Source organism: Papaver somniferum, chromosome 2 (genome assembly GCF_003573695.1).
Source record: "Papaver somniferum cultivar HN1 chromosome 2, ASM357369v1, whole genome shotgun sequence".
NCBI classification, from domain to species: Eukaryota; Viridiplantae; Streptophyta; class Magnoliopsida; order Ranunculales; family Papaveraceae; genus Papaver; species Papaver somniferum.
In genome coordinates this window covers 68,147,854-68,160,409 of record NC_039359.1, presented here as the reverse complement: position 1 = coordinate 68,160,409, position 12,556 = coordinate 68,147,854, and the positions used below count along the sequence as shown (strand labels likewise).

The 12,556-nt window shown below is 38.7% G+C and overlaps 2 protein-coding genes across 2 annotated transcripts; both read right to left on the bottom strand.

Annotated features, from left to right (window-relative positions):
- Positions 1–265: 265 nt before the first annotated feature.
- Positions 266–655, bottom strand: LOC113351299. The gene has a single exon (XM_026595314.1). It carries the CDS (start codon positions 653–655, stop codon positions 266–268), a length of 390 nt encoding a protein of 129 aa, XP_026451099.1.
- Positions 656–6,279: 5,624 nt separating this feature from the next.
- Positions 6,280–6,630, bottom strand: LOC113351298. Its single transcript, XM_026595313.1, has one exon. The coding sequence runs from the start codon at positions 6,628–6,630 to the stop codon at positions 6,280–6,282; it is 351 nt and encodes a 116-aa protein (XP_026451098.1).
- Positions 6,631–12,556: the final 5,926 nt, after the last annotated feature.

The window sequence follows — 12,556 nt, the reverse complement described above, 5'->3', positions numbered from 1 at the left end:
TGCTGAGGAAAAATTTGGGTGTTGAGGATGAATTTGGGCTACGCATAACCTTGGGTGTCCCTTAGCCAAATCTGGGGTCCGTATAGCAATGTCCTCCAGGGGTCCAAATAGCACTTTTTGAGCAACTTTTTCCGCACAAGTGTATTTCTCCAAAAACACCTACACAAACATAAAAACACCATAATAAGTACAAAATCAAGCACTAGCAATACAGACATTGAGGACAATTCAGACACAAAAATGTGTTTATCAGGCATTCGCCTTACTACTCCTCCATAGGGAGTACATCAACAAGTTGGATCTCTTCCGTTTCAGCATCAAATGGTTCATAATAGGGCTTTAAACGATGCCCATTCACTTTAAGATCCTTTCCCGTCAATAAGCTACGAATCTCTACTGCACCATGAGAAAACATATTAAGCACAAAAAAAGGTCCTATCCAACGAGATTTCAGTTTACCAGGAAATAAATGAAGGCGAAAATTAAACAAGAGAACTTTCTGTCCAATAGTAAACTGTTTTCTAGAAATCCTACTATCATGATAAGACTTTGTTTTCTCCTTGTAAATTCGTGAACTTTCATATGCATCATTACAAATTTCTTCTAGGTCACTTAATTGAAGTTTTCGTTGATTACCAGCCCCGTCCATGTCCATGTTGCATTATTGAAGAGCCCAAAAAGCCTTGTGCTCTATTTCAACAGGAAGGTGACAAGGTTTACCGTACACAAGCCTATAAGGAGACATCCCAATAGGTGTCTTGTATGCGGTTTGATATGCCCATAATGCATCATTGAGACGTAAAATACAATCCTTCCTTGAGGGATTCACTGTTTTCTCCAGAATGGACTTTACTTCACGATTAGAAACTTCTGCTTGCCCATTTGTTTGTGGATGATACGATGTAGCAATCTTGTGAGATATGTTGTACTTTTTCAACAAGCCTTGAAAGAAATTATTTCGAAAGTGTGATCCTCCATCACTGATTATGGCCCTTGGGGTTCCAAACCTTGCAAAAATCTGATCCTTAACAAAATCAGTAACCTCTTTAGAATCATTAGTAGGGGTGGCTTTAGCTTCCACCCATTTCGACACATAATCAACAGCAAGTACGATATAATATTTCCCAAAATAATTAACAAAAGGTCCCATAAAATCTATACCCCATACGTCAAAAAGTTCTACAAAAAGAATAAACTTCTGTGGCATTTGATTGCGGTCACCTAGATTGAATGTTCTTTGACATCTATCACAAGCTGTACAAAACATATACGCATCTTTGAATAAAGTAGGCCAATAGAAATCACTTTCAAGTACCTTAATTTTCTTTGCTCCAAAGTGTCCTCCATAAGCGTACGAATGACAAAAAGACAATATAGAATTATATTCAGATTCAGGTATGCACCTTCTTATAATTTGGTCTGCACAATGTTTCCATAAGTATGGATCATCCCAAATATATTGATTTTCTATCTTTTTCAGTTTGTCCCTCTCAGCACGAGACAAATTCTTGGGGATTTTTTTAGACACTAAATAATTCACAATATCAGCGTACCACGGTTTTGAAAATGCAATTGAGAAAAGTTGCTCATCTGGGAAGCTTTCACGCAACGGGATAGCTTCTTTGTCTACAGTAAGACGACTCGAGTGATCTGCAACAGTATTTTCAATGCCTTTCTTGTCTTTAATTTCGAGATCAAACTCTTGTAAGAGTAATATCCTTAGAATGAGCCTTGGTTTTTCCTCCTTCTTTGCAAGTAAGTACCTAAGTGCTGCATGATCAGAAAATACAACAGCTTTTGTACCAATTAAATAAGAACGAAATTTTTCCAATGCAAAAACGATTGCTAATAACTCTTTTCCCGTAGTCGTGTAATTTTGTTGAGCATCATTCAACGTTCTGGAAGCATAATAAATGGCATAGGGTAACTTCCCAGTACGCTGGCCCAATACTGCACTGACCGCATAATCACTAGCATCACACATTAGCTCGAATGTCTTACTCCAATCTGGTGGTTTCATGATAGGGGCTGTTATCAAAAGTTCTTTCAAACGATTGAATGCCACCAAAAACTTCTCATCGAAGTTAAAAACCACATCTTTTTGCAAAAGGTTGCACAATGGTGCTGCAACCTTGGAAAAGTCCTTGATAAAACTGCGATAAAATCCTGCGTGACCAAGAAAAGAATAAATTTCTCTCACAGGAGTGGGAGGAGTTAGAGCACGAATAAGATCAATCTTAGATTTATCAACTTCTAATCCTTTAGAAGACATAATATGGCCTAAAACAATGCCATGAGTTACCATAAAATGGCGCTTCTCCCAATTTAGCACAAGATTAGTCTCAACACATCGTTTAAGAATTAATGTAAGGTTATCCAAGCACAAGTCAAATGAATCACCATACACACTGAAATGATCCATAAAAACTTCGATAATGTTTTCGACATATTCAGAAAATATACTTACCATACACCTTTGGAAGGTAACGGGTGCATTACACAAATCAAAAGGCATCCTTCTATATGCAAATGTTCCGAACGGACACGTGAAAGTAGTTTTCTCTTGATCCTTCTTCTCTCCTTTTGTGTGTAAAAACGAATGATAAAAGATTCGATATTTCTCTCGTGCTTCCGTCCTTTTGTAAATCACGCCCCCTGTTGGTCGTCAGAAAGAATTCCTAACATAGCATAGATGGGCCACATGGATTAGAGAAGTCCAGCCCATTTTCCATTACCCATTTTCATGTCAGCTCCAAGGAACTGACGTTAGGATTCTATTATTTCTCGGCAATTCTTTCTTTCCTTCCTACGGTTGTAAAACTGGTCCGTTGGTTCACCTGAGTTTAGGTACGGTAGGAAAACCAGTACGTAGGTTCCTCTGAGTTGTTGTACGGTGAGGTTTTCTGACCGTATTCTTCACTGACTTCTACGGCTGAAACATGAAACTCTCGACGAACCCTGTCAGCACCAAAACACTACTGCGTCCGATCTTCTCAGCACCAGTACGTCGTCCAACTCGTCTGAGCTTCACTCCCACTGTTAAACTTCATCATAGCCATTGGTTCTCCGCAGTCACTGCAGCAACAGAAACCACAGCATATCCATCGAGTTCTTCTATGCAGATCAATCCCAGCATCAGCAGCCACAGATGGAAACTAATGACAACAGCACCAAACTCCATCTCTCCTACTTAACTCGATCTCGTCGACAACATACACCCAACCATCACCAAGCTTCATTATCACAGTTAAGCTTCATTTCGTCCCTGATCATCTCCCACTGCCACGATTGGCAGTAACAGCATCCTTCCACACTTCATTCTCACTTGCCATAATCGAGCTTCACTTTACAGCACTTCTCCATCCATCAGCAACAACATCGATCCATGGTAACACTGATATCGCTGCCATATATACTTTTCTCGAGCTCAACTGCCATGCAACAACAACAGAGCTCCCATTCTCGAGCTAATATCATCACAAACGCCATCAGCCCGTCACTGCTTCATTACCGAGCTTTAACAGCCACTCCATCCTCGGCATATGAGTAAACCTAAGTCTATCTTGCTCGAACTCTCTTTGTCATTATCATCAGCACTTTCATGTTCTCTCATCGAGCAACAGACTCCTCACTCCTTGCCGTAGACTCCCTTCATCGTGATAAAATATCAGCAGCAAGTTATTCTTCGTCATCTAAACACCACTGAATGTCGAGCTCCATTGATCCCGGCCATTGCTACCATTATCTTCGTATTCTCCATTCCAGGCTCGAGATATCTGCATCTTCGTAATCTCACTGGCAACAATACTTTTATAATCACTATTCAGCTGTCAGTTTCCCAAGACTGACAGTTCAGTCTTCTTTTGAGGTTTGTCAGCCCCTTAACATGTGATGGGGTGTCAATAGCAATTCTGTGTTGTCTCAGTTTGTCGCAACTTCGACTCGCTTCAAATGCTCATAACTTTTTCATGCGGCGTCGGAATCGCTCCATTCATACGCCGTTCTCTTCGTCTTTTCGTCCTCTTCAAGGTGATGTGAAGAAATCTCGAATTTGAACGAGTTTCACTTCCTTTTGGTTAAGATAGCTTCAAATACCCAACAAACTCAAAAGAAAAAAAAATCAAAGCATAATGATTCAAAAACTACCAACAAAGCATAGCACTAGAGTACCAAACTAGTGCAAATAATGCACCTATCAAATTCCCAAACACTTGCCTTTTGCTAGTCCTCGAGCAAACTACAAAAATAAAATAAAGTACAACAAATCCCTATCGCCGAGGACGCCGTTGCATTTAGCACATGCAACAAGCCTTTAAACCCCTAGGTGTCCCTAATGGACGAGTTATAGTCTCGTGAGGGCTTACGAGAGATATACCCACAAAACTTACTCCAACTTCAAAGCGTTCCAGCTTCCCAAGCATCCAAAGAGCTATGAGGACATAAAGTTTCTGCATGCTAGTAATAAGAAGTTGGAAATACCGAAGAACATATTCATTCTTAAATCTTGAGTGAGAAATAACCACACTATAATTAGAGAATGCGTGTTTGAGAGAGATCAATAAGCATTTCGCCTCGACTTCTGCCTCACTTAAAAGGATTTTACGATAATTGCACTCAACAAGACAACTGTTTTTATGGGTCTCACCTTTGTGTAGGTAGGAATGAAGAGAGAATCCTACACACGTTGAATGGTGGGAAGGAAACCTTCCGAATTATTTCTGGAGACTCCACAAAATCGTGGAAAACAAGAATATTTCTGATGATCTCTAAGAAATGAAATCAACCATTATTATTAAAAATAGAGGATGGGAGTACTTACTACCTTCACATCTGATTGCAATGATGATAACACCACTCTCACAGCATCCAATAGAAACGTAGTCTTCATCTCGCCTTCTTTATATTCTTGGTCTTCGTCTTCGATCTTCAACTGTTGATGATAAACTCTTGAACTTCGTAGAACTTCGACAATTTATAACTCTTTCTCTTCAATTCCTTGTTGCTTGAAACTTCTTCATAGATTTTCTTCTTCCCCATGGCTTTATTAAATGAATACAAAAAGAAATACAAACCAAAATAATAAAAAGAATTTCTCTTGTCATTTTTTTCTTCTTTTCTTATCTTTTACTTTTTTTTTTTGTTTTTTTTTTGTTTTTTTATTTTTTTGTTTTGTTTTTTTTTTTGTTTGACAAGAGAAATAACTACAAACTGGATATAAAATAAACAATGAAATTTTTATAGCCATAGGAATAATACTTTACCGCTTGATTCTTCACAACTTGTATTGTCTTCGTATGATAAACTTCAATATAATTCTCATCTTTAGATTTTCTTCGCTCTTGTACATAAGTCTTCAACTTGAATATAGAATTCCGCTCCTTATGTGTAAGTCTTCAACATGTATATAAAAATCTTCCCATTGTATGTTGCTTTACTTGGATATGAAATTTGCTCTTCCTTGTACTGTTGCTTGTAAACTTCAAACGTCTTCAACTTTCCTTGTAGATTTGATGTCGCTCCATTGTTGATGATGATGATGATGTGTTTCTATGGACCTGTTGTTGGCGAGAGAGAGAGTGGTGCTAACTACAAATCAAACTACAAGAAGGTGGTTTTCGTCTATAGACGTCACCCTCATGATTGAAAAAGTTAGCACTCAAGAGATTAAAAGTAGTGCTTCTATTGGTGGGAGGTTGGGTAGCTCACCATTCTACCCGGAATTAACGTATGGTGACACACACTCAAAAGAAAGCTCTTTAGTCATTTATAAAAAAAAACCTGGTCTGGTGCCTCGGTTGATATTAAAATGGGTAGTCTCCACTAATGATTGATCAGCAACTCTAATAATGAATTTCTCCCTGCACCTCATTTGCATCACCGGCATGATTAAATCCATTATTTAACACTCCAATTCGTAAGAAATCCGAATGTAGTTCCCTAACACTTCCAAGTTCAGTTATGTCGGTCAGAATCTCTATGTAAACATACCTAGAAGTATGCTAGTGACTCTAAAATCTCTAAAATTTGGAAGTTTTATGCAAACAAATACAAAATTTTGAAAAAACTAGGCAAAAGGATAAAAACTCTATATGCAAAATACTCCGCCACACTTAAACTTCTCATTGTCCTCAATGTGCAAAATGAAAATTTTGAATCTAACGTAGCAGCAGATGAAACCTATGGGTTGCCTCCCATTAGTGCTTGGTTTAACATCGTTAGCTCGACTTGGCATTCGCCTTACTACTCCTCCGTAGGGAGTACATCAACAAGTTAGATCTCTTACGTTTCAACATCAAATGGTTCATAATAGGGCTTTAAACGGTGCCCATTCACTTTAAGATCCTTTCCTGTCAACAAGCTACGAATCTCTACTGCACCATGAGAAAACATATTAAGCACAACAAAAGGTCCTATCCAACGAGATTTCAGTTTACCAGGAAATAAATTAAGGCGAGAATTAAACAAGAGAACTTTCTGTCCAACAGTAAACTGTTTTCTAGAAATCCTACTATCATGAAAAGCCTTTGTTTTCTCCTTGTAAATTCGTGAACTTTCATATGCATCGTTACGAATTTCTTCTAGTTCACTTAATTGAAGTTTTCGTTGATTACCATCCCCGTCCATGTCCATGTTGCATTGTTGAATATCCCAAAAAGCCTTATGCTCTATTTCAACAGTAAGGTCGCAAGGTTTACCGTACACAAGCTTGTAAAGAGATATCCCAATAGGTGTCTTGTATGCGGTTCGGTATGCCCATAATGCATCATTGAGACGTAAACTCCAATCCTTCCTTGAGGATTCACTGTTTTCTCCAGAATGGACTTTACTTCTCGATTAGACACTTCTGCTTGCCCATTTGTTTGTGGATGATACGCTGTAGAAATCTTGTGAGATATGTTGTACTTTTTCAACAAGCCTTGAAAGAACTTATTTCGAAAGTGTGTTCCTCCATCACTGATTATGGCCCTTGGGGGTTCAAAACCTTCCAAAAATCTGATCCTTAAAAAATCTGTAACCGCTTTAGAATCATTCGTATAGGTGGATTTAGCTTCCACCCATTTCGACACATAATCAACAGCAAGTACGATATAATATTTCCCAAAAGAATTAACAAAAGGTCCCATAAAATCTATACCCCATACGTCTAAAAGTTCTACAAAAAGAATAAACTTCTGTGGCATTTGATTGCGGGCACCTAGATTGCCTATTCTTTAACATCTATCACAAGTTTTACAAAACACATACGCATCTTTGAGTAAAGTAGGCCAATAGAAACCACTTTCAAGTACCTTAAGAGCGGTTCTCTTTGCTCCAAAGTGTCCTCCACAAGCGTACGAATGAGAAAAGACAATATAGAATTATATTCAGATTCGGGTACGCACCTTCTTATAATTTGGTCTACACAATGCTTCCATAAGTATGGGTCATCCCAAATATATTGATTTGCTATATTTTTCAGTTTGTCCCTCTCAGCATGAGACAAATTCTTGGGGATTTTTTTAGACACTAAATAATTCACAATATCAGCGTACCATGGTTCTGAAAATGCAATTGAGAAAAGTTGCTCATCTGGGAAGCTTTCACGCAACGGATAACTTCTTTGTCTACAGTAAGACGAATCAAGTGATCTACAATAGTATTTTCAATGCCTTTCTTGTCTTTAATTTAGAGATCAAACTCTTGTAAGAGTAATATCAATCGAATGAGCCTTGGTTTCTCCTCCGTCTTTGCAAGTAAGTACCTAAGTGCTGCATGATCAGAAAATACAACAACTTTTGTACCAATTAAATAAGAACGAAATTTTTCCAATGCAAAAACGATTGCTAATAACTCTTTTCCCGTAGTCCTGTAATTTTGTTGAGAATCATTCAACGTTCTGGAAGCATAATAAATGGCATGGGGTAACTTCCCAGTACGCTGGCCCAGTACTGCACCGACCGCGTAATCACTAGCATCACACATTAGCTCGAATGGATTACTCCAATTTGGTGGTTTCATGATAGGGGTTGTTATCAAAAGTTCTTTCATACGATTGAATTCCACCAAACACTTTTCATCGAAGTTAAAAATCACATCTTTTTGCAAAAGGTTGCACAATGGTGCTGCAACCTTAGAAAAGTCCTTGATAAACCTGCGATAAAATCCTGCGTGACCAAGAAAAGAACAAATTTCCCTCACCGTAGTGGGAGGAGTTAGAGCACGAATAAGATCAATATTAGATTTATCAACTTCTAATCCTTTAGAAGATATAATATGGCCTAAAACAATGCCATGAGTTACCATAAAATGGCACTTCTCCCAATTTAGCACAAGATTAGTCTCAACACATCGTTTAAGAATTAATGTAAGGTTATTCAAGCACAAGTTAAATGAATCACCATACACACTGAAATCATCCATAAAAACTTCGATAATGTTTTCGACATATTCAGAAAATATACTTACCATACACCTTTGGAAGGTAGCGGGTGCATTACACAAACTAAAATACATCCTTCTATATGCAAATGTTCCGAACGGACACGTGAAAGTAGTTTTATCTTGATCCTCAGGTGCTATAGCAATCTGATTGTAACCTGAATAACCATCAATAGTGAGAGTGTCTAGACAAGCGTTCCAACATTTGATCCATAAAAGGTAAAGGAAAATGATCTTTTTTAGTGGTTGCATTCAGTTTTCTGTAATCTATACAAACCCTCCAACCGGTTTGCACACGAGTTGGGACAAGTTCGTTATTATCATTTGGCACCACTGTGACGCCCGACTTCTTTGGTACCACTTATAATCTATACAAACCCTCCAACCGGTTTGGGAAGAGTCAGTGATCTCTTTCTCCAATACCGGCCCCTGAGGGTCTTAGTTTTTCTCATTATCATCTGGTTGCACAGTTCGTGTACTACTTCTCAATGTCACAGCGCTGACAAAATCTCTTGGGTTAAGAGGTTGACAAGGGAGTTTCCCACTATTCTGCGTCTCCAAATGGTTCAATCTACCTGCCATGGTGCTCATTTGTGTCTGCAACTCCTTGATTACACCATCAGTCGTTTGCTTATTCTTTTGCACCATTGTGGTTAGATTCTTCATCGTAGCAAGCATCTCTGATGATTCTGAGTTCTGCACTGGTTGTGGTTGATGTTGTTGTTGTTGTTGAAAACCACGTACTAGGACGATTGAAAACTGGTCCTTGGGATGCAGCTTGCTTGTTTGCATAACTAAAATTAGGATGATCTCTCCACCCTGGATTATAAGTATTGGAATAAAGATCATACCGTTGCCTTTGCTGATTTGGGAATACTGCATTCACTTGTTCATATTCTTCCTCATAAGATGGAATGAGTACTGCGGCCATTTGTTGCATCATCTTCTCCATATTACCAATCCTGTGTTCTAAGTGCGGTGAAGAAGTAACCTCATTAACCTTTTGATTCATTGACATACCTCTTGTATTGAATTGCTGCGTGTTTGCAGCCATATTCTCGATAAATTCTGTCGCTTCATTAATGGTTTTGTTTGTCAAAGCACCACCACTAGCTGCATCAATAAGATTTCTCTCTGACTGGAGCAAACCATCGTAAAAATATTGCACTATGAGTTTCTCAGAGATTTGATGATGTGCGCATCTCGCTAACAACATCTTGTACCGTTCCCAGTAGTCGTAAAGAGTCTCACCAGTAATTTGTTCAATCCCACTAATTGTTTTACGAATATTTGTTGCTTTAGAGGAGGGAAAATACTTCTCTATAAATGCTCTCTGTATCTCGTTCCAAGTTGTGATACTTCCAGACGGAAGACCATAAAACCATTCTTCCGCAGGATTAATCAAAGAGAATGGAAAAGCTGTCAGTAAAGCTCTTCCTTGATCAGTTCCAGTTGGCTTCAAACTTGTCAACCTATGTTGAAACAATAGTAAATGACGATTTGGATCGTCTTATGGAAGCCCTTTGAACTTTGGTAACCAATGAATCAACTGAGATTTGAGCTCAATTGAATATTCCAAGTTGACACACAACTTTTGTTGATCAAACGATGGGGATGTCAGATCTTTGAGTGTCCTCTTGGGAGGTGGAGGTGGTGGAGCGCCGCCATTTCCCTGGTTCCCTTGGTTTCCCTGGTTACCAGTGTCTTGGTTGTTCGTTCCGCCAACCATCTCTTCTTGTTGTGATTGAGGTTCTTGTAGTATTGTTCCTCTGCGAGTTGAAACTACGCACCTTTGGTAATCCCAACGTTTGGGAGCCAGAGATCAAGTACCTGAAATAATATTCTCAAAAACAAAATTAAAAACTAAAAATAAGAAATCAAAAACAAAGTAACAATCCGCTATGCCTCCCCGGCAGCGGCGCAAAAATTTGGCCGGTTGTCAGTCGACGCAAAAATAATTTAAGTTCTTTCACTTCACAATTATAAATAAGAGTATAGTTATAAGAACAGATTCGTTCCACAGGGAGATATGTGTTGTCAAATTGTTTTGATTACTTATAGAAACTGGGGGTTTTGTTTGTGATTATAACTAAATAAAAATAAAGCAAATAGAATAAGACGAATATCAGAGATAAAAAGTACTGGTTAGAGTTTTCATCTTCCATCTTCCAACATGTTATCAACTGAATCAATCTCAACATTCATTTTCTATCAATATCAATATCCTTAGAGCGTCCTATCGCAGGCTTACTCCGGCAAAACTCCTATTATCATCAAAGGCGCAAGAGCCACTCTTTGAATCCTTTTCACTAAATAACTTGGCGCAAGAGCCACTCAAGTTTAACCCAATGAGAGCACTAATATTTATCAGTTGAGGTTATTCTAAGCAATACGGCGCAAGAGCTACACGGATTTAACCTAGGTTACGCTTCTACATACAATTGTATGGAAACATCCCGTCGTTAACAACTATATTATGCTACTTTTAACAAGGATTATTCGAAAATTCCAGATCTCAAACCCTGGTTTAGCAATAGATACGAAAGCATGCTCATTTGATTTGCAACTTAAACAAACTAGCAATCAATCATACATGGAGTTATAAACGGTATAACATAAGCGATACTAGCAAATTATGAATGAATAACAATGCATACTTCAATTGAATAACATGTTTTCCAACTTAGGACTACATCTTTAACTAATAAAAAGGGTTTAGTTATTCATGGATTACTTAAAACCCATGTAAAATAATAAAGAAGAAATTGAGAGCAAATCCTAGGTTGTGGAGAAATCTCCAACTCCAAAGCTCCTTCTTCTCTCCTTTTGTGCGTAAAAACGAATGATAAAAGATCTGATATCTCTCTCGTGCTTCCATCCTTTTGTAAATCACGCCCCCTGTTGGTAGGGGTGTAAATTGGGCCGGGCCGGGCAGCCCGGCCTATTTATTAAATGGGACGGTATAGGGCGGGCCGGAACATCTCTTATCCATGAAATTAAAAGGGCCGGGCGGGCAGGGTTATTTATCTACAGTAAGTACCATGGCCTACCCAAGCCTGTTTTGTAATTTGGGCTCGGGCGGGTAGGGCCGGGAGGGCCTTGAATATTACAAACAAATATATATTATACATATATATTGTTAAAAATAAAAAGAAAGTAGTAATAATACACAAGTTTTACTTAAAATTAATAATCAAATACGAGAATTGAGATGAGAATAAGATAAACCAAACTTCCTATAATTTTTCCTGAATTGAATCATCAGAAAAGGAAAGTGCCTTAGATTTTGCTCAATATTTTCTCTATATGGTTAACAAAATTAGACTCCTATGAAATAAAAGTTAAGAAATACATATGAAAACTATGAGGGTTGACTGTATTAAGTATACGTACCAAGTATATTCTAGGATAAAACAAAATTGGAACAGTCACTTAAGCTAGGTAAATGGATAACACTGGCGGGTAGCATTGACGGGATAATAGGGAGGGTATTGGGCCGGGCAAGAAAATTTGAATTGTGGCCTATGCCCGCCCTCTTATTTAAATGGGCTAGGTCGGGCCAGCCCGTAAAGGGCCACGGTCACCCATGGGCTGTCATGGGACAAGGCGGACGGTACTGGGCCTCGGGCTGCCGGGCAAAATTTACACCCCTACCTGTTGGTCGTCATAAAGAATTCCTAACATAGCATAGATGGGCCACATGGATTAGAGAAGTCCAACCCATTTTCATGTCAGCACCACGGAACTGACGGTAGGAATTTTATTATTTCTCGGCAATTCTTTCTTTCCTTCCTACGGTTGTAAAACTGGTCCGTTGGTTCACCTGAGTTTAGGTACGGTAGGAAAACCAGTACGTAGGTTCCTCTGAGTTGTTGTACGGTGAGGTTTTCTGACTGTATTGTTCCATGACTTCTATGACTGAAACATGAAACTCTCGACGAACCCTGTCAGCACCAAAACACTACTGCATCCAATCTTCTCAGCACCAGTACGTCGTCCAACTCGTCTGAGCTTCACTCCCACTGTTAAACTTCATCATATCCATTGGTTCTCCGCAGTCACTGCAGCAACAGAAACCACAGCATCTCCCTCGAGTTCTTCTATGCAGATCAATCCCAGCATCAGCAGCCACAGATGG

Bases quoted from the DNA above. Each gene is read 5' to 3' on its own strand.
- LOC113351298 (XM_026595313.1), bottom strand. From the start codon at position 6,630: ATGGACATGGACGGGGATGGTAATCAACGAAAACTTCAATTAAGTGAA.
- LOC113351299 (XM_026595314.1), bottom strand. From the start codon at position 655: ATGGACATGGACGGGGCTGGTAATCAACGAAAACTTCAATTAAGTGAC.